The 26,244-nt window shown below is 52.9% G+C and overlaps 1 protein-coding gene across 1 annotated transcript in view; it reads right to left on the reverse strand.

Annotated features, from left to right (window-relative positions):
- Nucleotides 1-19,200: 19,200 nt before the first annotated feature.
- Nucleotides 19,201-26,244, reverse strand: part of LOC139256768 (uncharacterized) — a gene marked incomplete at its 5' end in the record, with an annotated part of 50,138 nt that continues 43,094 nt past the window's right edge. The window contains one exon of the mRNA XM_070874290.1: nt 19,201-19,951. Coding sequence (XP_070730391.1) covers nt 19,835-19,951 — 117 coding nt within the window. The remainder of the gene's footprint in view (nt 19,952-26,244) is intronic.

Genomic DNA, 26,244 nt, shown 5'->3' on the forward strand with positions numbered 1-26,244 from the left:
AATCTTCGCTGCACTCCCTCAATAGCAAGAATGTCCTTCCTCAAGTTAGGAGACCAAAACTGTACACAATACTCCAGGTGTGGCCTCACCAAGGCCCTGTATAACTGCAGCAACACCTCCCTGCCCTTGTACTCAAATCCCCTCGCTATGAAGGCCAACATGCCATTTGCTTTCTTAACCGCCTGCTGTACCTGCATGCCAACCTTCAATGACTGATGTACCATGACACCCAGGTCTCGTTGCACCTTCCCTTTTCCTAATCTGTCACCATTCAGATAATAGTCTGTCTCTCTGTTTTTACCACCAAAGTGGATAACCTCACATTTATCCACATTATACTTCATCTGCCATGCATTTGCCCACTCACCTAACCTATCCAAGTCACTCTGCAGCCTCATAGCATCCTTCTCGCAGCTCACACCGCCACCCAACTATCTTTATCTTCTTTTGTTCGCACCGATTGGATCATTTTTCCCGTGGGGTTTTTATTCCTTAAGCGAATGTATATTTATTGTGAAATATAACAGTTTTCTTTAAATGTTTGCCGTTGCTTAGCTATTGATATCTTTTAATCTAGTTTCTTTTAATGCAGTTTCCCAACCTACCTTAGCCAATGGTCCTCTCATACCCACGTAGTTTGCTTTGTTCAGATTGAAGATCCTGGTTTTAGATGTGACTAAGTCACTCTCAAACTTAACATAAAATTCTGTCATACTATAAAGATTTGCATTTATATAGCCTTTCATGACCACCAGACAATGAAGTATTTTTTGAAGTGTAGTCATTATTGTAATGTGGGAAATGCAGCAGCCAATTTGCACACAGCAAGCTCCCACAAATAGCAATGTGATAATGACCAGCTAATCTGTTTTTTGTTCAGTTGATTCAGGGATAAATATTGGGCAGGACACCAGGAACAACTTCCCTACTCTTCTTCAAAATAGTGCCATGGGATATTTTACATCCACCTGATTGCAGATGGGGCCTCAGTTTAACGTCTCATCCGAAAGATGGCACCTCCGACAGCAGTGAACTGGAGTGTCAGCCTAGATTTATGTGCTCAAGTGCCATGGAGTAGGGCTTGAACTCAGAACTTTCTGACCCACTGAGCCACAGCTGACACTATGGACATTATGATGAAAAAGGCCCCTTTACTACAAGGTTATTAATGAACCCTCTCTCATTGCACAGTACTAGATCTAAAATAGCCTGTTCTCTCATTGGTTCCTCGACATACTGATCTAGAAAACTATCTTGAGTACTTTCCATGAACACGTCCCTCTGTCCTCACCAAACATGCACTTTCCAGCAGGTGTCGCTGGATAGCACAGGATAATTAAAGATAATCCAGGATAATTAAAGCAGTTACCACAAGTACTCTGGCTGAGATCACTTCATTCAACATGGAGCAAGGATCCAAAGTGTGACACTTTTCACGTGAAGCCACATCAAAGAGCCACTGGAGCTTTGGGAAGAAACACATTCTGAAATGTGTATGTGAGTGGGAAGGAGGGTCTCAAGTCTACGAAGCAACGTTGGTTTGGAGTTGCGCTCTTCAGGATAAACTGACATGGGGTCAGGGGGTTACGATGCAGCTCGTGTGGAGGATAAGTTCTCCTCCAATTTGCACACCATCCTGACTTGGAAATATATCGCTGTTCCTTCATCGTCGCTGGGTCAAAATCCTGGAACTCCCTCGGGAACAGCACTGTGGGAGAACCTTCACCACACGGACTGCAGCGGTGCAAGAAGGCAGCTCACCACCACCATCTCCAGGGCAATTTGGGATGGGCAATAAATGCTGGCCTTGCCAGCGACACCCACGTCGCAGAACAAAAATAATCCCTTTTTTCATTTAATCACTCCTGCCTCCCACCCTATCATAGACCTCTCCTTTTGTTCTTTCCTCCACTCCCTCTTTCCCTGCCTCTGGACTTGTCTAAAACTTGTTACATCTCTAACTTTTTCCAGTTCAGATGAAAGGCCAACAAGCTGAAACATTAACTCTGTTTCTCTCTCCACGGATCCTGCCCGACCTGCTGAGTATTTCCCAGTGTTTTCTGTTTTATTTCAGATTTCCAGCATCCAATATTTTGCTTTGGTTAAAAAAGCATACGAGATCCTGGGCTTTATAAATAGAGGCAGAGTACAAAAGCCAGGAAGTTATGCTGAACATATATAAATCACTAGTCCGGCCCCAGCTGGAGTACTGTGTCCAAATCTGGGCACCAGACTTTAGGAAGGACGTGAAGGCTTTGGAGACTGATTGCGAGGTGGATACAGATTCAATAGTAACCTTCAAAAGGGAATTGGATAAATACTTGGAGAACAAATTTCAGGGATATGGGGAAAGAGCGGGAGTGCGACTAACTGGATTACTCTTCGAAAGCACCAGCACAGCCCGAATGGCCTCTTTCTCGGCTGTACTACTCCAGGATTCTATTTAGAATTATAGATTTGAAGTAATTGGTAAAAGAGCCAGAAGTGAGATGAGGAGAATTATTTTTACACAGGAGTTGTGACCTGACCTGCACGGCCTGAAAGGGAGGTGGAAGCAGATTCAATAACTTTCTGAAGGGAGTTGGATAAATACTTAATGGGGAAAATACAGGGCTATGGGCAAAGAGCAGGAGAGGGGGACTAATTGGATAGCTCTATCAAAGAGCCAGTACAGGCACGGTGGGCCGAATGGTCTCCTTCTGTGCCGTACGGTTCGATGATTTAACGTGTTCCCTACTTTATCAGTTTCCTGTCACATTGTCACGTCTCTTCACTTCATTATTTTACTTCTCAGAAGTCTCACTTTTGCAGATATATTTACTCTATTGATGCGTCTGTAGATTGGGGAGAGAGGGGGTCTGTTGTTGTGGGTTTTTAATGTAAAAGGCCAGAGAGTGGTTTGTCTCAACAGACTCTCCCTCCTCCGAACTGAGACCTGAGCCCTTACTCTCAGGCAGCCCAGTTAACCACAAGCACGGTCGGTTACTGGAGAACACGTGATGCCTACTACATTAGGGTGTAAATATCACACTAGGCCTCGTGGAGAGGCTAAACCACTGATCACATTTCTGTACAATTAAAAATTATTCACAAAAGCAAAATCCCACAAGCTGAATACTAAACAGAGCAATAGTTATAGAATTATTTGACAGCAAAGAATGAGGCTTTGAGGCTGATTTTAATCCTTCCTGCCCAGTGAAACTGGGCAGGTGGACAGTTAAGGCATAGAAACATAGACATAGAAAATAGGTGCAGGAGTAGGCCTTTCGGCCCTTCGAGCCAGCACCACCATTCAATAAGATCATGGCTGATCATTCCCTCAGTACCCATTTCCTGCTTTCTCTCCATATCCCTTGATCCCCTTAGCCATAAGGCCATATCTAACTCCCTCTTGAATATATCCAATGAACTGGCATCAACAACTCTTTGCGGCAGGGAATTCCACAGGGTAACAACTCTCTGAGTGAAGAAGTTTCTCCTCATCTCAGTCCCAAATAGCCTACCCCTTATCCTAAGACTGTGTTCCCTGGTTCTGGGCTTCCCCAACATCGGGAACATTCGTCCCGCATCTAACCTGTCCCGTCCTGTCAGAATCTTATACATTTCTATGAGATCCCCTCTCATCCTTCTAAACTCCAGTATATAAAGGCCCAGTTGATCCAGTCTCTCCTCATATGTCAGTCCAGCCATCCCTGGAATCAGTCTGGTGAACCTTTGCTGCACTCCCTCAATAGCAAGAACGTCCTTCCTCAGACTAGGAGACCAAAACTGAACACAATATTCCAGGTGAGGCCTCACCAAGGCCCTGTACAACTGCAGAAAGACCTCCCTGCTCCTATACTCAAATCCCCCAGCTATGAAGGGCAACATACCATTTGCCTTCTTCACTGCCTGCTATACCTGTATGCCAACTTTCATTGATTGATGAACCATGACATCCAGGTCTCGTTGTACCTCCCCTTTTCCTAATCCGCCGCCATTCAGATAATATTCTGTCTTCGCGTTTTTGCCCCCAAAGTAGATAACCTCATATTTATCCACATTATACTGCATCTGCTATGCATTTGCCCACTCACCTAACCTGTCCAAGTTACCCTGCAGCCTCTTAAGAGTCCCCCTCACAGTTCACACCGCCACCCAGTTTAGTGTCATCTGCAAACTTAGAGATTTTACACTCAATTCCTTCATGTAAATCATTGATGTATATTGTAAAGAGCTGGGGTTCCAGCACTGAGCCCTGTGGCACTCCACCAGTCACTGCCTCCCATTCTGAGAAGGACCCATTTATCCCGACTCTCTGCTTTCTGTCTGCCAACCAGGTCTCTATCCACGTCAGTATATTACCCTCAATACCATGATCTTTGATTTTGCACATCAATGTCTTGTGTGGGACCTTGTCAAGAGCCTTTTGAAAGTCCAAATACACCACATCCACTGGTTCTCCCTTGTCCACTCTACCAATTACATCCTCAAAAAATTCCAGAAGATTTGTCAAGCAAGATTTCCCCTTCATAAATCCATGCTGACTTGGACCGATCCTGTCACTGCTTTCCAAATGCGTTGCTATTTCATCCTTAATAATTGATTCCACTACTGATGTCAGGCTAAACGGTCTATAATTATCCATTTCTCTCTCCCTCCCTTTTTAAAAAGTGGTGTTACCTTTGCTACCCTCCAGTCCATAGGAACTGATCCAGAGTCGATAGACTGTTGGAAAATGATCATCAATGCATCCACTATTTCTAGGGCCACTTCCTTAAGTACTCTGGGATGCAGACTACCAGGCTCCGGGGATTTATCGGCCTTCAATCCCATCAATTTCCCTAACACAATTTCCAGCCTAATAAGGATATCCTTCAGTTCCTCCTTCTCACTAGACCCTTGGTCCCCGAGTACTTCTGGAAGGTTATTTGTGTCTTCCTTCGTGAAGACAGAACCAAAGTATTTGTTCATTGGTCTGCCATTTCTTTGTTCCCCATTATAAATTCACTCGAATCCGACTGCAAGGGACCTACGTTTGTCTTCACTAATCTTTTTCTCTTCACATATCTATAGAAGCTTTTGCAGTCAGTTTTTATCTTCCCGGCAAGCTTCCTCTCGTACTCTATTTTCCCCCTCTTACTTAAACCCTTTGTCCTCCGCTGCTGAATTCTAAATTTCTCCCAGTCCTCAGGTTTGCTGCTTTTTCTGGCCAGTTTATATGCCTCTTCCTTGGATTTAACACGATCCTTAATTTCCCTTGTTAGCCACGGTTGAGCTACCTTCCCCATTTTATTTTTACTCCAGACAGGGATGTACAATTGGTGAAGTTCATCCATGTGATCCTTAAATGTTTGCCATTGCCTATCCACCGTCAATCCTTTAAGTATCCTTCGCCAGTCTATTCTAGCCGATTCACGCTTCAAATCATCGGGATCAGATGGAATCCCTGCTGAAGCACTGAAGTATGGCGGAGAGGTACTACCGGCGCGAATACATGACCTCATCTCTCTCATCTGGAGGGAGGAGAACATGCCGGGAGATCTCAGAGATGCAGTGATCATGACCATCTTTAAAAAAGAGGACAAATCCGACTGCGGCAACCAGAGGAATCTCTCTGCTATCAGCCACTGGGAAAGTCGTCACTGGAGTCCTCCTCAATCGCTTTCTCCCTGTGGTCGAAGAACTCCTCCCGCAGTCACAGTTCGGATTTCCTCACCTGCGGGGCACAACGGACATGATTTTTGCAGTGCGACAGTTGCAGGGAACAGCAGCAGCCCTTATACATGACCTTCTTCAATCTTACAAAGGCCTTTCGCACTGTCAGCCGTGAGGGTCTATGGAGCATCCTCCTCCGTTTCGGATGCCCCCAAAAATTCATCAACATCCTCCGCCGGCTCCACAAAGACATGCAGGCTGTGATCCTTACCAATGGATCCATTACAGACCCAATCCATGTCCGGACTGGGGTCAAACAGGGCTGCGTCATCGCCCCAACCCTTTTCTCAATCTTCCTCGCTGCCATGCTCCACCTCACAGTCAACAAGCTCCCCGCTGAGTGGAACTAAACTACAGAACCAGTGGGAACCTGTTCAACTTTCGCTGTCTCCAGGCCAGGTCCAAGATCATCCCAACCTCTGTCGTCGAGCTACAGTATGCGGACGACGCCTGCGTCTGCGCACATACAGAGGCTGAACTCCAGGACATAGTCGACGTATTTACTGAGGCGTACAAAAGCATGGGCCTTACGCTAAACATCCGTAAGACAAAGGTCCTCCACCAGCCTAGATACAGCAAGCTAAAAGTAAGGTGTGACCATAGTCCTTTATTACAGGTCTCAGAGTGCCTCTCCAGCCTGTGAGGCCTCCTTATATACAGCTGCTCCCAAGGGATTGTGGGATCCCTTGGGACTCCAGGGGATAAGCCCTCTGGTGGTTAGACATAGTATTTACAGGTTTACATACATAACAACACTCCCCCTGCCCGCCGCCCCCGCCGCCCACCAAAAGTTAATAGTGCAACTATTTACAATCTGAGTCGATCTGGGGCCTTCCTTTCCCTGGTTGATCGTCTTGGTGCAAATGCTGGTTTTGGTGAGTCTTTTGTTGGGCCCTCGCTGGCCTTGCTGGGCTGCTGGAGGTGGTGAGTCCTGCTGGGCTGCTGCTGGTGATGGGTTCTGCATCGTGGTCACCCGCTGTGTCGGTTGCTACTTGTGTGTGTGTTGGAGGGTCGAAAAAGGTAGAGTCTATTGTGGGTTGTTCTGGATAGTCCGTGAATCTGAGTTTGGTTTGGTCCAAGTGTTTCCTGCAGGTGAGTCCATTTGAGAGTTTGACCACAAACACCCTACTCCCCTCTTTGGACAAAACAATGCCAGGGAGCCACTTGGGACCTTGTCCATAGTTCAACACAAATACAGGATCATTTATCTCAATTTCACAGGAGACATTTGCGCGATCATGATATGTATTCTGTTGAAGCTGCCTGCTCTCTACCTGTTCATGTAGATCAGGGTGTACTAACGAGAGCCTTGTCTTAAGTGCCCTTTTCATGAGCAGTTCAGCGGGAGGGAACCCAGTGAGTGAGTGGGGTCTTGTGCGGTAACTGAGCAGGACTCGGTCTGCAATGAGCCTCCAGTTACCCTTTTCAAGCTCTGCTTGATTGTTTGAACTGCTCGTTCTGCCTGACCGTTGGGCGCTGGTTTAAACGGGGCAGATGTGACATGTTTGATCCCATTGCGGGTCATGAACTTCTTGAACTTGGCACTGGGAAACATGGCCCATTGTCACTTACAAGGACATCAGGCAGGCCATGTGTGGCAAACATGGCCCGTAGACTTTCAATGCTGGCAGCGGACGTGCTTGCCGACATTATCACACATTCAATCCATTTGGAGTACGCATTGACAACCACTAAGAACATTTTTCCCAAGAATGGGCCTGCATAGTCGACATGGACTCTGGACCACGGTTTGGAGGGCCAGGACCATAAACTTAGTGGCGCCTCCCTGGGTGCATTGCTTAACTGGGAACATGTATTACATTTGTGCACGCTGGACTCTAAGTCTGCATCGATCCTGGGCCACCACACGTGGGATCTGGCTATCGCTTTCATCATTACGATGCCTGGGTGGGTGCTGTGGAGATCACTAATGAAAGTGTCCCTGCCCTTTTTTGTCACCACTACCCGATTACCCCATCGGAGGCAGTCTGCCTGTGTAGACATTTTATCTCTGCGCCGCTGGTACGGCTTTATTTCTTCCTGCATCTCTAACAGGACACTAGACCAACTCCCGTGGAGCACACAGTTTTTTTACTAAGGACAGTAAGGAGTCCTGGCTCGTCCAGGTTCTAATCTGTCGGGCGGTAACAAGTGATTGCTCACTCTCGAATGCTTCCATTACCATGACTAAATCTGCGGGCTGTGTCTTCTCCACCCCCGTGGTGGGCAATGGCAGCCTACTGAGAGCATCAGCACAGTTTTCTGTGCCTGGCCTGTGGCGGATGGTGTAGTTGTATGCGGACAACGTGAGCGCCCATCTCTGGATGCGGGACGGTGCATTCGTATTTATCCCCTTGCTTTTAGAAAAGAGGGATATAAGCAGCTTATGGTCGGTGTCAGATTCAAATTTGAGCCCGAACAGATATTGATGAATTTTCTTTACCCCTTAAACACATGCTAACGTTTCTTTTTCGATCATATTGTAGGCCCTCTCGGGCTTAGACAGACTCCTGGATGCATAAGCAACTGGTTGCAATTTCCCAAATTCATTAGCTTGTTGCAATACACACCCTACCCCGTACGACGACGCATCACATGCGAGTACCAAACGCTAACATGGATCATACAACACAAGCAATTTGTTTGAACATAACAGCTTCCTAGCTTTCTCAAAAGGCATTTTCTTGGCTTCTACCCCATACCCATTCATCTCCTTTACGCAGTAAAGAGTGCAGGGGTTCTAACAATGTGCTAAGACCCGGTAAGAAGTTACCAAATTAGTTCAGGAGTCCCAGAAATGACCGCAGCTCCGTCACGTTCTGTGGTCTCGTTGCGTTCTCGATTGCCTCCGTCTTCGAATCGGTGGGCCTGATGCCATCCATCGCGATTCTTCTCCCCAGGATCTCCACTTCAGACGCCAGGAAAATGCACTTCGAGCGTTTTAGCCTGAGCCCCACACGATTAAGCCGACTAAGAACCTCCTCCAGGTTCTGCAGGTGCTCGACGATGTCCCGACCTGTAACCAAGATGTCGTCCTGGAAGACCACGGTGCGCAGGACTGACTTCAGCAAGCTTTCCATGTTCCTCTGGAATATCGCCACGGCCGATCGAATCCCAAATGAGCATCTGTTGTAACTAAAGAGACCTTTGTGCGTGTTGATGCAGGTGAGGCCTTTCGATGCAGGAGGCCTCCAGCTCCTGCATCATGTAGGCCGAGGTCAAGTCCAGCTTCGTGAACGTTTTTCCTCCCGCCAGCGTCGCAAATAGATCGTCTGCCTTCAGTAGTGAGTATTGATCCTGCAGTGAGAAACGATTGATAGTTACTTTGTAATCACCACAGATTCTGACGGTGCCGTCTCCCTTGAGGACAGGAACATTCGGACTGGCCCACTCATTGAATTCGATCGGCAAGATGATGCCCTCTCGTTGCAGCCTGTCCAGTTCGATCTCCACCCTCTCTCTTATCACGTAAGGTACCGCTCTCACCTTGTGATGGATGGGTCGTGCCCCGGAATCAAATGGATCTGCACTTTTGTTCCTTGGAACTTCCCTATGCCTGGTTCGAACAGCGAGGGGAACTTGTTTAGGACCTGGGCACATGAGATGTCATCGACGGATGAAAGCGCTCGGACGTCGTCCCAGTTCCAGCGTATCTTTCCCAGCCAGCTCCTGCCGAACAGCGTGGGGCCATCGCCCGGTACCACCCAGAATGATAACTCGTGCAGCGCTCCATCGTAGGAAACCTTTCCGGTAGCACTGCCGATTACAGGAATCAGTGCCTTGAGGCCTTGCTGCACCACAACTTATCGAAAGTCTTTTTGCTCATTATGGACTGGCTTGCACCAGTGTCCAGTTCCATGGACACCGGGAGTCCATTTAATTCAACCTTCAGCATTATCAGGGGACACTTTGTGGTAAATGTGTGCACCCCATATACCTCTGCCTCTCGTTCTGAGGCTCTGGTTCATCGTGGTCCACCGTGGATCTGTCATCCTCTGCAACATGGTGGCTTGCAGGATTAGCAGGGTTTGCAGCTTGCCTGCACATGCGTTGGAGGTACCCATTGTTCCACAGCCCTTGGAAACGTACTCTTTGAAGCGGCGTGAATGGAAACGATGATCACCCGCGCAGCACCAACAAGGTGTTAATGGCCTTGCATTCATCACCCTTGATGGTGGACTCAGTCATCTGCGGTCATGCAGCTGCAGTTGTGTAAGTCCAGCCCTGTACATTTCGATTCAAAAACAATGTTACCTTGTTCACAGTACTTGCAGCAGCACTCGTGTGCTGAGAAATGTGTTTGGTATTGTCACTGGTGGCGATAAATGCCTGGGCTATCACGATGGCTTTACTCAAGGTTGGGGTCTCTACAGTTAAAAGTTTGCGAAGTATTACTTCATGGCCAATGCCAAGTACAAAGAAGTCCCGGAACATGTGCTCCAAGTGTCCTTCAAATTTGGAATGTCCTGCAAGGCGCCTTAGCTCGGCGACTTAGCTCGTCACTTCCTGGCCTTCAGACCTCTTGTACGTGTAGAACCGATACCTCGCCATCAGAACGCTTTCCTACCGGTTTAGATGCTCCCGGACCAGTGTGCACAACTCATTGTACGACTTCTCTGTGGGTTTCGCTGGAGCGAGCAGATTTTTCATGAGGCCGTACGTTGGTGCCCCGCAAACGGTGAGGAGGATCGCCCTTCGTTTGGTAGTGTTCGCTTCTCCTTCCAGCTCGTTGGCCACGAAGTATTGGTCGAGTCGCTCCACGGAGGTTTCCCAATCATCTCCCTCCGAAAATTTCTCCAGGATGCCCACGGTTCTCTGCATTGTTGCGATGGGGTTCGCCGTTTGTATCTCGTCGCCAGTTGTTACGTCTTGAATAAAGAGTCAGACTCGATACTGCAAGCTCAAAGTAAGGTGTGACCATAGTCCTTTGTTACGATCTCAGAGTGTCTCTCCAATCTGTGAGGCCTCCTTCTATACAGGTGCTCCCAAGGGATTGTGGGATCCCTTAGGACTCCAGGGGATAAGCCCTCTGGTGGTTAGACATGGTATTTACAGGTTTATACCTCCTACATGCGCAACTGTGCAAGGGAGACGACTGGGTATGGGGGAATTCACAAGAGGCTGCCTTTAAGAAAGCCAGAAACTTATTGTGTTCTAACAAACTGCTTGTCCTGTATAACCCATGTAAATGATTGGTGTTAGCTTGCGATGTGTCATCATACAGGGTCAGGTGTGTGTTACAACAAGCTAATGAATCGGGAATTTTGCAACCATTTGCGTATGCATCGAGGAGTTTGTCCAAGGCCGAAAGGGCCGACAGCATGGTTGAAAAAGAGGCTCTGGTGTGCATTTAAGGGGTAAAAAAAAAATGCACCAGTACTTATTGGCCTCAAGTTCGAGCTTGAAACTGACCACAAGCTGCTCATATCGCTATTCTTGGACAGCAAAGGGATTAACACCAATGCCTCTGCCCGCATCCAAAGATGGGCGCTCACGCTGTCGGCATACAACTATGTAATCTGCCACAGACCGGGCACAGAAAACTGCGCAGATGCTCTCAGTCGGCTACCATTGCCCACCACCGGGGTGGAAATGGCACAGCCAGCGGATTTGCTCATGGTCATGGTCATGACGAGAAGTCCCCCGTTATGGCGCCCCAGATCAGGACCTGGAACATCCAGGATCCTTTACTGTCCTTGGTAAAAAACTGTGTCCTCCATGGGAGCTGGTCCAGTGTCCCAGTGGAGCTGTCCCTGTAGGCGGACTGCCTTTTGAGGGGCAATTGTGTAGTCTTGCCCAAGAAAGGCAGAGACACATTTATTTGCGAACTGCTAAACACCCACCCAGGCATCGTAATGATGAAAGCCATAGACAGATCCCACGTGTGGTGGCCCGGTATCGACTCAGATTTAGAGTATGCGTGCGCCAGTGCAACACTTGCTCTCAGCTGAGCAATGCACCCAGAGAGGCACCGCTAAGTTTGTGGTCATGGCCCTCCAAACCGTGGTCGAGGATCCATGTAGACTATGCGGGCCCATTCCTCGGCAAAATGTTTTTGGTTGTCGTAGACGCTTACTCAAAATGGATTGTGCAATAATGTCTGTAAGCACATCCACGGCCACCATTGAAAGCCTACGAGCTATGTTTGCCACGCACGGCCTGCCTGATGTCCTAGTCAGCGACAATGGGCCGTGCTTCACCAGTGCTGAATTCAAGGAATTCATGACCCGTAATGGGATCAAACATGTCACACCTGCCCCGTTCTCGCCCGCATCCAATGGCCAGGCAGAACGGGCAGTTCAGACCATCAAGCAAAGCTTGAAACACGTGTCAGAAGGCTCCCTGCAGACCCGGTTATCCCGAGTACTGCTCAGCTATGGCACCAGACCCCACTCACTCACCGGAATTCTCCCAGCTGAGCTGCTCATGAAAAGGGTGCTTAAAATAAGCCTCTCTCTTGTCCACCCTGATCATCCAAATGGCTCACTGGCACGATCACAGCCAAAGAGGGGAGTAGGGTGTTTCAGGTCAAACTGACCAATGGACAAACACACAGAAAACACTTGGACCAAATCAAATTGCGGTTCACCAACAGCTACGTACAACCTGAAGAGGACACCACCAACTGTGACCCTCAAACACACACACACAAGTGGCAACTGACATCACAGTTGACCACAAAACCGAACTCATCATCCCCAGCCGCCCGGCAAGGCCGGCTGCCCAACAGCCCAGTGATGAACTGACCAACCCACCCACACCAGCATTGGTACCGAGACGATCGACAAGGGAGCGTAAAGCCCCAGATAATCTCACCTTGTAAATAAGTGTAGTGTTGACTTCATGGGGGAGTGATGTTATGTATTTAACCCTTTGTAATCTGCATCACACCTGACCACCAGAGGCCCACCTGTTGGAGTCCCAAGGGACCCCAGCATCCCTTGGGAGCACAGTATATAAGCAGGCCTCCCACGAGGTACCTGTACTCTGGAATCTTAATAAAGGAGCGAAGGTCACACTTGCTCATTACACTCAGTACTCAGTCTGACCATTTATTATGAGTGTAACACTGGCCATTTTTCCACAGAGAGGATTTGGAAAAGTTACATTAAAATATTAGAATTTTACAAAAATGAATTGTGTTGACAGACGGTTAACGATGGACTGAGATGGAAAGTGACTAACATGCTAATTGGGCTGGATGTTGAAATCGTTTCCCCAAAGCCTGATCAATAAGACGTTGCTTGTCCTGTCTCAGTATCTACTCCCTGCTGCTGCTGGGCTTCACTGACAGCCCTTCCCTGCCACTTGTTTTTCTGAAGCTGTTCCTGGGGTTGCTGATGTCATTGGTCAGGCCACATCGATTTTATTGCATTTACAGAAATCACTTACAGCATGTTCAGGTGTTTTGCTAAAATAATTCGACAGTGCTCTTTATGTGGTGCAGAGATTCACAGCCAATCAGTATTTTGCATTTTTAACACAAAATACAAACAATGAGGAAAGCAGAATACAAACAGCGACGAGCACAATTGTCAGGGTGCAGACTGTGGCACTGCTTCACAGTGAGTGATGTGAGGGGGTCTCACCCATTGTGGTGTGGACCACACTATCTACAACACTAAGGGGCTGAAATTGGCCCTTTCTATAAGGCTTCTGGCCATGTGAAAGTGTCGGCCACGGGTCGGTGCGGAATGGCACCGAGTCTCTGCAGAGGGGCCACCATTTTAAAAATTGTTCTTCCTCGAGTTTGGAGCGGTGTAGGGGACGGTTCCGCCTGTTTTCCTGCCGCGGCGTGCACCCGCTGACCCCTTACCGACCGGCAGTGAACCCTTCCCGGAATTACCCCTCGGGAGCAGCCCCACCGCCGATCGGTGCCCCAACAGCTTTTGCTGTCGGTACATTCTCTGTGACTTGGCCACACAGCTGCCCTTAAAGGGGAGGTGGCACTGCCCGCGATGCAATCTTATTTTTTTGTCAGCCCGACCCGGCAATTGGGTGTCAAGCCGCTGGCCCGGCCAAAACCCTCCCTGGTGGCCCAGTGTTTGCACTAAAGTGGCTGCAGAGTTCGCGGGCCCTCCCCTTTAACTGATGGGGGAGGGACATTGTGACACGCCAGCGCGATGACATCATCAGCACGGCACTGAAGGCTTGCAGCGTCGGTCACTCTGCCCCGCCCCCATTCCACCCCCTCCAGTGATGGTCACTTCGCTCCGCCCCCACTCCACCCCACCAGTGATGGTCACTCCTTCCCGCTAGTGATGGTCACTCCTCCCTGCCCCCACTCCGCCCCACCTGTGATGGTCACTCCTCCCCGCCAGTGATGGTCACTCCTCCCCGCCAGTGATGGTCACTCCTCCCCGTTAGTGATGGTCACTCCGCCCTGCCCCCACTCCGCCCCGCCAGTGATGGTCACTCCTCCCCGCCAGGGATGGTCACTCCTCCCCGCCAGGGATGGTCACTCCGTCCCGCTAGTGATGGTCACTCCTCCCTGCCCCCACTACTCCCCACCAGTGATTGTCACTCTGCCCTGCCCCCACTCCGCCCCATCAGTGATGGTCACTCCTCCCCGCCAGGGATGGTTACTCCTCCCCGCCAGTGATGGTCACTCCGTCCCGCTAGTGATGGTCACTCCTCCCTGCCCCCACTCCGCCCCACCAGTGATTGTCACTCTGCCCTGCCCCCACTCCGCCCCGCCAGTGATGGTCACTCCTCCCCGCCAGTGATGGTCACTCCTCCCCGCCAGTGATGGTCACTCCGCCCCGCTAGTGATGGTCACTCCTCCCCGCCAGTGATAGTCACTCCTCCCCGCCAGTGATGGTCACTCCTCCCCGTTAGTGATGGTCACTCCTCCCCGTCCCCACTCCACCCCTCCAGTGATGGTCACTCCTCCCTGCCCCCACTCCACCCCTCCAGTGATGGTCACTCCCCCCTTCCCCCACACTGCCCCTCCAGTGACGGTCACTCCTCCCTGCTCCCACTCCACCCCTCCAGTGATGGTCACTCCTCCCTGCCCCCACTCCGCCCAGCTAGTGATGGTCACTCCCCCCTGCCCCCACTCCGCCCCTCCAGTGATGGTCACTCCTCCCTGCCCCCACTCCTCCCCGCCAGTGATGGTCACTCCGCCCCGCTAGTGATGGTCACTCCTCCCCGCCAGTGATAGTCACTCCTCCCCGCCAGTGATGGTCACTCCTCCCCGTTAGTGATGGTCACTCCTCCCCGTCCCCACTCCACCCCTCCAGTGATGGTCACTCCTCCCTGCCCCCACTCCACCCCTCCAGTGATGGTCACTCCCCCCTTCCCCCACACTGCCCCTCCAGTGACGGTCACTCCTCCCTGCTCCCACTCCACCCCTCCAGTGATGGTCACTCCTCCCTGCCCCCACTCCGCCCAGCTAGTGATGGTCACTCCCCCCTGCCCCCACTCCGCCCCTCCAGTGATGGTCACTCCTCCCTGCCCCCACTCCGCCCCGCTAGTGATGGTCACTCCTCCCTGCCCCCACTCCGCCCCGCTAGTGATGGTCACTCCCCCCTGCCCCCACTCCGCTCCGCTAGTGATGGTCACTCCTCCCTGCCCCCACTCCGCCCCGCTAGTGATGGTCACTCACCCCTGCCCCCACTCCGCCCCGCTAGTGATGGTCACTCCCCCCTGCCCCCACACTGCCCCTCCAGTGACGGTCACTCCTCCCTGCTCCCACTCCACCCCTCCAGTGATGGTCACTCCCCCCTGTCCCCACTCTGCCCCTCCAGTGATGGTCACTCCTCCCTGCCCCCACTCCGCCCAGCTAGTGATGGTCACTCCCCCCTGCCCCCACTCCACCCCTCCAGTGACGGTCACTCCTCCCTGCCCCCACTCCGCCCCTCCAGTGATGGTCACTCCTCCCTGCCCCCACTCCTCCCCGCTAGTGATGCCCACTGTGCCCCGATGATGAGGCCACTTGAGCCCCACTCCAAAAGACGGCACCAAGTGCTGAATTTCTCCGGTTTACCCGCCCCGTCCATTGGGGCAGCCAGAACACATTGAAAACAGGACAAGAAAGAAAAGAAAGGCTTATTGGGTTTGGATGAAGACAACTCTTTGGCCCACTTGGACTCATCCCTCCAGAACACCAGCCCTCATGTCTCATCCAGCTGTTCCTTAAATGAATCCAGTGGCCTGGGAAAACATTCCAGCTGTTACATAAGAACATTAGAAATAGGAACAGGAGTCGGCCATTCGGCCCCTCGAGCCTGCTCTGCCATTTAATATCATGGCTGATCTGATCATGGGCTCAGCTCCACTTCCCCGCCCGCTCCCCATAACCCTTTATATTCCTTTATCGCTCAAAAATCTGTCTATCTCCACCTGAAATATATTCAATAACCCAGCCTCCACAGCTCTCTGGGGCAGAGAATTCCACAGATTTATAACCCTCTGAGAGAAGATCACCTTCTGTGTGAAGAAGCCGATCCCAATGTCTGTCCTAAGGTTACCCTCTTTTCCTGGTGTGTCTGAAAGTGTTGTTCCGGTGTTTATGCAGCTCCTCTAATGGCCTCAGGAAGTTCCAAACTGCTTTGCAGCCAATGAAGTAGTTTTGAAGTGTAGTCACTGTTGTAATGTAGGAAACATAGCAGCCAATTTACACACAGGAAGCTCCCACACACAACAATATGATAATGACCAGATAATCTTTTTAGTGATGTTGGTTGAGGAATAAATATTGGCCAGGACACCGTGGATAACTCTCCTGCTCTTCGAAATAGTGCCATGGGACTGTTTACATACAACGGCCTTATGGTGAGAGATTGTGTAGAATGGGCCGATACTCTCTGGTGTTTAGAAGAATGAGAAATTATCTCATTGAAACATAAAAGACTTTGAAGGGGATTAACAGGGCAGATGCTGAGAGGTTGTTTCCCGTGGCTGGAGAGTGTGGAAGTTGGGTCATTGAATATATTTAAGACAGAGATCGACAGTTTCTTCACCGATAAGGGAAGAAGGGGTTATGGGAAGCGGGCGGGGAAGTGGAGCCGAGTCCATGATCAGATCAGCCATGATCTTATTCAATGGCGGAGCAGGCTCGAGGGGCCTACTCCTGCTCCTATTTCTTATGTTCTTAAGAGGACAGACGGGGCCTCCGTTTAACATCTCATCCAAAAGACAGCACCTCTGACAGTGCAGCACTCCCACAGTACTGGGAGTGCCAGCCTCCATTATGTGCTCAAGTCTCTGGAGTGGGGCTTGAACCCACAACCTGCTGACACAGAGGCGAGAGAGCTGCCCATTGATCCACGGCTGACACTGGAAATGTGTCTGATTTGAGGTCGCTCTTTGGAAGCCGATGAGCTGAGCTATCCTTACACTCATTATTTTAACTTTTATTTGCCATTTGATAAATGCATCGCTTTAAGCTTTTTATTGTAAATTTAAATAACCTTTCTCCCAGATGCTTTAAACCAGTCTCTGATTGGCTCAAATCCTGCATCAAATTAATGTTTTATTTATTCCGGACACTAAACATCAGCCCATTGAAGTGACCAGATATCGCTATTTGGCAAAACTCAGGTCATTTCTCTCTCCGTTAACACAAGACCTGGGCGATGTGGATATAGCAATTCATTACCGTAAAGCCAATTGAATCACAACCAGACTCGTGCTCCCAGATTCTAGTCAAGAAGCATGTTATTGCTCACTGGCACAGTTAGAGAACATTCAATTTTATTTATTCAATTTTAGTAACAGAGAATCACCCCTGATGGTTTGGTGGGAAAGTGCACTGTGTGGTACTGAGGCAAACAGACCAGGGAGATCCCAGTGGTGTATGTGGGTCTCACTATCTATCCTGAGACAGGGTCCCAGTGGTGTGTGTGGGTCTCTCTATCCTGAGACAGGGTCCCAGTGGTGTGTGTGGGTCTCACTATCTATCCTGAGACAGGGTCCCAGTGGTGTGTGTGGGTCTCTCTATCCTGAAACAGGGTCCCAGTGGTGTGTGTGGGTCTCACTATCTATCCTGAGACAGGGTCCCAGTGGTGTGTGTGGGTCTCACTATCTATCCTGAGACAGGGTCCCAGTGGTGTGTGTGGGTCTCACTATCTATCCTGAGACAGGGTCCCAGTGGTGTGTGTGGGTCTCACTATCTATCCTGAGACAGGGTCCCAATGGTGTGTGTGGGTCTCACTATCTATCCTGAGACAGGGTCCCAGTGGTGTGTGTGGGTCTCACTATCTATCCTGAGACAGGGTCCCAATGGTGTGTGTGGGTCTCACTATCTATCCTGAGACAGGGTCCCAGTGGTGTATGTGGGTCTCACTATCTATCCTGAGACAGGGTCCCAGTGGTGTGTGTGGGTCTCACTATCTATCCTGAGACAGGGTCCCAGTGGTGTGTGTGGGTCTCTCTATCCTGAGACAGGGTCCCAGTGGTGTGTGTGGGTCTCACTATCTATCCTGAGACAGGGTCCCAGTGGTGTGTGTGGGTCTCTCTATCTATCCTGAGGCAGGGTCCCAGTGGTGTGTGTGGGTCTCACTATCTATCCTGAGACAGGGTCCCAGTGGTGTGTGTGGGTCTCTCTATCTATCCTGAGACAGGGTCCCAGTGGTGTGTGTGGGTCTCACTATCTATCCTGAGACAGGGTCCCAGTGGTGTGTGTGGGTCTCTCTATCTATCCTGAGACAGGGTCCCAGTGGTGTGTGTGGGTCCCACTATCTATCCTGAGACAGGGTCCCAGTGGTGTATGTGGGTCTCACTATCTATCCTGAGACAGGGTCCCAGTGGTGTGTGTGGGTCTCACTATCTATCCTGAGACAGGGTCCCAGTGGTGTGTGTGGGTCTCACTATCTATCCTGAGACAGGGTCCCAGTGGTGTGTGTGGGTCTCACTATCTATCCTGAGACAGGGTCCCAGTGGTGTGTGTGGGTCTCACTATCTATCCTGAGACAGGGTCCCAGTGGTGTATGTGGGTCTCTCTATCTATCCTGAGACAGGGTCCCAGTGGTGTATGTGGGTCTCTCTATCCTGAGACAGGGTCCCAGTGGTGTGTGTGGGTCTCACTATCTATCCTGAGACAGGGTCCCAGTGGTGTGTGTGGGTCCCACTATCTATCCTGAGACAGGGTCCCAGTGGTGTGTGTGGGTCTCACTATCTATCCTGAGACAGGGTCCCATTGGTGTGTGTGGGTCTCTCTATCCTGAGACAGTGTCCCAGTGGTGTGTGTGGGTCTCACTATCTATCCTGAGACAGGGTCCCAGTGGTGTGTGTGGGTCTCACTATCTATCCTGAGACAGGGTCCCAGTGGTGTGTGTGGGTCTCACTATCTATCCTGAGACAGGGTCCCAGTGGTGTGTGTGGGTCTCTCTATCTATCCTGAGACAGGGTCCCAGTGGTGTGTGTGGGTCTCACTATCTATCCTGAGACAGGGTCCCAGTGGTGTGTGTGGGTCTCTCTATCTATCCTGAGACAGGGTCCCAGTGGTGTGTGTGGGTCTCACTATCTATCCTGAGACAGGGTCCCAGTGGTGTGTGTGGGTCTCACTATCTATCCTGAGACAGGGTCCCAGTGGTGTATGTGGGTCTCACTATCTATCCTGAGACAGGGTCCCAGTGGAAACACATACATTTACCTCAGTGTAGCTGAGTCAGGGAGCGGGTGAGGATTCCTGTTTCTAACCACAACCTAGTGACCCCTGACAGAAAGTGTGGGCAGTGAGTGAGGATAGAATGATGCCCCAAAGGCTCACGTGTGAAGAATGGTCACTTGGGTCGAGGGAGGGATGGGCCCCGGGACCTATGGGACTTCAGTCCGACAGGGCTCTGCACCTTTGGTGAGGAAATTCGACAATAATTATTGAGCAGAAATACCAATAAACCCCAGTGAACACCTCTCTACCACTCTTTCCTCCTTTAAGACGCTCCTTAAAACCTACCTCTTTAACCAGCTTTTGGTCATCTGCCGCAATTTCTTCGAATGTGGCTCAGTGTCAAATTTATCTGTTTTGTCTTATCACGCGCTGGGAAGTGCCTGGGACGTTTTACTACGTTAAAGGTGCTATATAAATAAAAGCTGTTGTTGTTGTTGAGGTCCTGTGGGATCGGAGGTACCGGCCACAAACACTGTCCTTCACCAAACCACTTGTAGGTGCTAAAGAATGTATTCCCAGTCACTATGGGCGTTTGATGGCAGCATATTCGGTTGTCTCCTCACTGATTATTAATGTCGGGCCCACGGTTTTCTGTCGCAGGAACTGAGTATCGGCGTAATACAGCTCTCCTTCCTCCGACTGAAACACAGTGACATACATAAATACACAGATTACCACACGGAAACAGGCCTCTCCCCCAACCCACGCACTTACTTAAAGCACAAACCCATCAACCCACATCAGAGGCAGAGCCGGGATCCCCTCTCATTTATACATAAGCTGAGGTTCCGTCAGTGTCCTGCTAAAGGTACTGGCCCTCAGTAACGTTCCGGGGGCCTCTGGTACCTGGTCTCAGAGGCCTTTGCTCACGTCTGACCCTCGACATTAACTCGAGGCGGGAGTAGTGAGAGCTGGGGGCTGGGCCGTACGGCAGACCATCAGGCCCTTCACACCGTGAGGCCCGGGAGATTCTAACTCTCAGGCCTGCTCTGCACAGGCCCCGTCGCTGTCCTGCCCAAACACGGCGGGAGGGTGAGCTGGCAGGCGGGAGGGGGGGGAGGGGATTACTGGCGGGAGGGGGATTACTGGCGGGAGGGAGATTACTGGCGGAAGGGGGATTACTGGTGGAGGGTGGGGGGGGGGAAAGGGGGGAGGGGGATTACTGGCGGAGGAAGGGAGGGAAGTGGATTACTGGCGGGAGTGGAGGGAGGGAGCGGGATTACTGGCGGGAGGGAGGGAGGGAGGGAGGGAGGGGGATTATTGGCGGAGGGAGGGAGGGAGAGGGATTACTGGTGGAGGGATGGAGGAAGGGGGATTACTGGCGGAGGGAGGGAGGGGGGAGGGGGATTATTGGTGGAGGGAGGGAGGGGAATCACTGGCGGAGGGAGGGAGATTACTGGCGGAGGGAGGGAGGGAGATTACTGGCGGAAGGAGGGAGAGGGATACTGGCGGAGGGAGGGGGAGGGGATTACTGGTGGAGGGAGGTAGGCAGGGGGATTACTGGCGGAGGGAGGGAGGGGGAGGGAGATTATTGGCGGAGGGAGGGGGAGGGGGATTACTGGCGGAGGGAGGGAGGGGGAGGGGGATTACTGGCGGAGGGAGGGAGGGAGGGAGATTACTGGCGGAAGGAGGGAGAGGGATTACTGGCGGAGGGAGGGGGAGGGGGATTACTGGTGGAGGGAGGTAGGCAGGGGGATTACTGGCGGAGGGAGGGGGGAGGGGGATTATTGGTGGAGGGAGGGAGGGGAATCACTGGCGGAGGGAGGGAGATTACTGGCGGAGGGAGGGAGGGAGATTACTGGCGGAAGGAGGGAGAGGGATTACTGGCGGAGGGAGGGGGAGGGGATTACTGGTGGAGGGAGGTAAGCAGGGGGATTACTGGCGGAGGGAGGGAGGGGGAGGGAGATTATTGGCGGAGGGAGGGGGAGGGGGATTACTGGCGGAGGGAGGGAGGGGGGAGGGGGATTACTGGCGGAGGGAGGGAGGGGGGAGTGGGATTACTGGCGGAGGGATGGAGGGAGGGTGATTACTGACAGGAGGGAGGGAGGGAGGGAGTGGGATTACTGGCGGAGGGAGGGAGGGAGTGAGATTACTGGCGGTGCAAGGGAGGGAGCGGGATTAGTGGCGGAGGGAGGGAGGGGGGAGGGGGATTACTGGCAGAGGGAGGGAGGGGGAATACTGGCAGAGGGAGGGAGGGGAGGGAGGGGGATTACTGGCGGAGGGAGAGAGGGAGGGAGCGGGATTACTGGTGGAGGGAGGGAGGGGGATTATTGGTGGAGGGAAGGAGAGGGATTATTGGCAGAGGGAGGGAGGGGGGGGATTATTGGCGGAGAGAGGGAGGGAGGGAGGGAGATTACTGGCGGAGGGAGGGAGGGAGGGGGATTACTGGCGGAGGGAGGGGGAGGGGGATTATTGGCGGAGGGAGGGGGAGGGTGATTACTGGCGGAGGGAGGGAGGGGGAGGGGGATTACTGGCGGAGGGATGGAGGGAGGGTGATTACTGGCAGGAGGGAGTGAGGGAGGGAGCGGGATTACTGGCGGAGGGAGGAAGGGGGGAGGGGATTACTGGCGGAGGGAGGGAGGGGGAGGGGGATTACTGGCAGAGGGAGGGAGGGAAATTACTGACAGAGGGAGGGAGGGAGGGAGGGGGATTACTGGCAGGAGGGAGGAAGGGAGTGGGATTACTGGTGGAGGGAGGGAGGGGGGAGGGGGATTACTGGCGGAGGGAGGGAGGGGGAATACTGACAGAGGGAGGGGAGGGAGGGGGATTACTGGAAGAGGGAGGGAGGGAGGGAGCGGGATTACTGGCGGAGGGAGGGAGGGAGGGGGATTACTGGCAGAGGGAGGGAGGGAGGGTGATTACCGGCGGAGGGAGGGAGAATACTGGCAGGAGGAAGGGAGGGAGTCGGATTACTGGCGGAGAGAGGGAGAGAGGGGGTTTACGGAGGGAGGGAGGGAGGGAGGGGGTATACGGAGGGGAGGGAGGGAGGGAGGGAGGGAGGGGGGATTACTGGCGGAGGGAGGGAGGTAGGGAGATTACTGGCGGAGGGAGGGAGCGGGGAGGGAGATTACTGGTGGAGGGAGGGGGATTATTGGCGGAGGAGGGAGGGAGAGGGATTACTGGTGGAGGGAAGGAGGGAGGGAGGGGGATGACTGGCGGAGGGAGGGAGGGGGATTACTGGTGGAGGGAGGAGGGGAGGGGGATTACTGCCGGAGCAGGGGAGGGGGATTACTGGCAGAGGGAGGGGGATTACTGGCGGAGGGAGGGAGATTACTGGCAGAGGGAGGGAGGGAGATTACTGGCGGAGGGATGGAGGGAGCGGGTTTACTGGCAGAGGGAGGGAGGGGGATTACTGGCGGAGGGAGGGGGTGAGGGGGATTACTGGCAGAGGGAGAGAGGGAGGGGGTTTACTGGCAGAGGGAGGGAGGGGGATTACTGACGGAGGGAGGGGGGAGGCGGATTACTGGCAGAGGGAGGGAGGGAGGGGGTTTACTGGCAGAGGGAGGGAGAATACTGGCAGGAGGAAGGGAGGGAGGGGGATTACTGGCGGAGAGAGGGAGGGAGGGGGTTTACGGAGGGAGGGAGGGAGGGGGTTTACGGAGGGAGGGAGGGAGGGAGGGAGGGGGTTTATGGAGGGAGGGAGGGAGGGGGTATACGGAGGGAGGGAGGGAGGGGGGATTACTGGCGGAGGGAGGGAGGTAGGGAGATTACTGGCGGAGGGAGGGAGCGGGGAGGGAGATTACTGGTGGAGGGAGGGAGGGAGGGGGATTACTGGCGGAGGGAGGGAGGGAGGTGGATTACTGGCGGAGGGAGGGAGAGAGGGGGATTACTGGCGGAAGGAGGGGGAGGGGGATTACTGGCGGAGGGAGGGAGGGAGGGAGATTACTGGCGGAGGGAGGGGGATTATTGGCGGAGGGAGGGAGAGAAGGGGATTACTGGTGGAGGGAAGGAGGGAGGGAGGGGGATGACTCGCGAAGGGAGGGAGATTACTGGCAGAGGGAGGGAGGGAGGGGGATTACTGGCGGAGGGAGGGGGAGGGTGATTACTGGCGGAGGGAGGGAGGGGGAGGGGGATTACTGGCGGAGGGATGGAGGGAGGGTGATTACTGGCAGGAGGGAGTGAGGGAGGGAGCGGGATTACTGGCGGAGGGAGGAAGGGGGGGAGGGGGATTACTGGCGGAGGGAGGGAGGGGGGAGGGGGATTACTGGCAGAGGGAGGGAGGGAAATTACTGACAGAGGGAGGGAGGGAGAGAGGGGGATTACTGGGAGGAGGGAGGAAGGGAGTGGGATTACTGGTGGAGGGAGGGAGGGGGGAGGGGGATTACTGGCGGAGGGAGGGAGGGGGAATACTGACAGAGGGAGGGGAGGGAGGGGGATTACTGGAAGAGGGAGGGAGGGAGGGAGCGGGATTACTGGCGGAGGGAGGGAGGGAGGGGGATTACTGGCAGAGGGAGGGAGGGAGGGTGATTACCGGCGGAGGGAGGGAGAATACTGGCAGGAGGAAGGGAGGGAGTCGGATTACTGGCGGAGAGAGGGAGAGAGGGGGTTTACGGAGGGAGGGAGGGAGGGAGGGGGTATACGGAGGGAGGGAGGGAGGGAGGGAGGGAGGGGGGATTACTGGCGGAGGGAGGGAGGTAGGGAGATTACTGGCGGAGGGAGGGAGCGGGGAGGGAGATTACTGGTGGAGGGAGGGGGATTATTGGCGGAGGGAGGGAGGGAGAGGGATTACTGGTGGAGGGAAGGAGGGAGGGAGGGGGATGACTGGCGGAGGGAGGGAGGGGGGATTACTGGTGGAGGGAGGAGGGGAGTGGGATTACTGCCGGAGCAGGGGAGGGGGATTACTGGCAGAGGGAGGGGGATTACTGGCGGAGGGAGGGAGATTACTGGCAGAGGGAGGGAGGGAGATTACTGGCGGAGGGATGGAGGGAGCGGGTTTACTGGCAGAGGGAGGGAGGGGATTACTGGCGGAGGAGGGGGGGAGGGGGATTACTGGCAGAGGGAGAGAGGGAGGGGGTTTACTGGCAGAGGGAGGGAGGGGGATTACTGACGGAGGGAGGGGGGAGGCGGATTACTGGCAGAGGGAGGGAGGGAGGGGGTTTACTGGCAGAGGGAGGGAGAATACTGGCAGGAGGAAGGGAGGGAGGGGGATTACTGGCGGAGAGAGGGAGGGAGGGGGATTACTGGCGGAGGGAGGGAGGGAGGTGGATTACTGGCGGAGGGAGGGAGAGAGGGGGATTACTGGCGGAAGGAGGGGGAGGGGGATTACTGGCGGAGGGAGGGAGGGAGGGAGATTACTGGCGGAGGGAGGGGGATTATTGGCGGAGGGAGGGAGAGAGGGGGATTACTGGTGGAGGGAAGGAGGGAGGGAGGGGGATGACTCGCGGAGGGAGGGAGATTACTGGCAGAGGGAGGGAGGGAGATTACTGGCGGAACGGGGGAGGGGGATTATTGGCGGAGCGGGGGGAGGGAGATTACTGGCGGAGGGAGGGAGGGAGGGGGTTTACTGGCAGAGGGAGGGATGGGGATTACTGGTGGAGGGACGAGGGGAGGGGGATTACTGGCGGAGAGAGGGTGGAGGGACCTTCCTGTTCCTCCAGCCCCACAAGTCAAATTTATAGCAAGTCCCTTTCTCACTTTAAACCCTTGATTAAATCATCCCCCAACCTTCGAAACCCCAGACAATACAAGCCAAGTTCATGCAACATATCCTCATAATTGCACTGTGACAAAGCACTCAGACCGGTTCCTGCTCTTTTAAAGCTTCCTGTCCGAGGCCTCACTGCAACATGCACAGACTCTGGCTGCTGTCTGTCACTGGCACTGAGCCACACACAAACACTCTCCACAAACACATACACATACACTCCCCACCCACCCACACACACACTCCCCACCCTCACACACATACACACACACACTCCCCACCCACACGCACTCCCCACCCACCCACACACACACTCCCCACCCACACACACACTCCCCACCCACACACACACTCCCCACACACACATACACACACACACTCCCCACCCACAAACACACACACACACACACACACACTCCCCACCCACACACACACACTCCCCACCCACACACACACACACACTCCCCACACACACTCCCCACCGACACACACACATACTCCCCACCCACACACACACAAACACCCTCCCCACCCACACACACACACACACACTCCCCACACACACACACACACACACACTTCCCACACACACACACACACACACACACACACCTTCCCCACCCACACACACACTCCCCACCCACACACACACGCACACTCCCCCCCCCCCCACACATACACACACACACTCCCCCCACACACACACATTCCCCACACACACGCACACACATAAGAACATAAGAACATAAGAATTAGGAACAGGAGTAGGCCATCTAGCCCCTCGAGCCTGCTCCGCCATTCAACAAGATCATGGCTGAGCCAGATCGAGCCAGTTCTATCTCCATGCTAATACATTTCCTCTGACTCCGCGTACCTTTATCTTCTGCAGTCACCTTTTGTGTGGCACCTTATCGAATGCCTTTTGGAAATCTAAATATACCACAACCATCGGTACACCTCTATCCACCATGCTCGTTATATCCTCAAAGAATTCCAGTAAATTAGTTAAACATGATTTCCCCTTCATGAATCCATGCTGTGTCTGCTTGATTGCACTATTCCTATCTAGATGTCCCGCTATTTCTTCCTTAATGATAGTTTCAAGCATTTTTCCCACTACAGATGTTAAACTAATCGGCCTATAGTTTCCTGCCTTTTGTCTGCCCCCTTTTTTAAACAGAGGCGTTACATTAGCTGTTTTCCAATCCGCTGGTACCTCCCCAGAGTCCAGAGAATTTTGGTAGATTATAACGAATGCATCTGCTATAACTTCCGCCATCTCTTTTAA

This window comes from Pristiophorus japonicus, unplaced genomic scaffold (genome assembly GCF_044704955.1).
Source record: "Pristiophorus japonicus isolate sPriJap1 unplaced genomic scaffold, sPriJap1.hap1 HAP1_SCAFFOLD_755, whole genome shotgun sequence".
Taxonomy (NCBI): Eukaryota; Metazoa; Chordata; class Chondrichthyes; family Pristiophoridae; genus Pristiophorus; species Pristiophorus japonicus.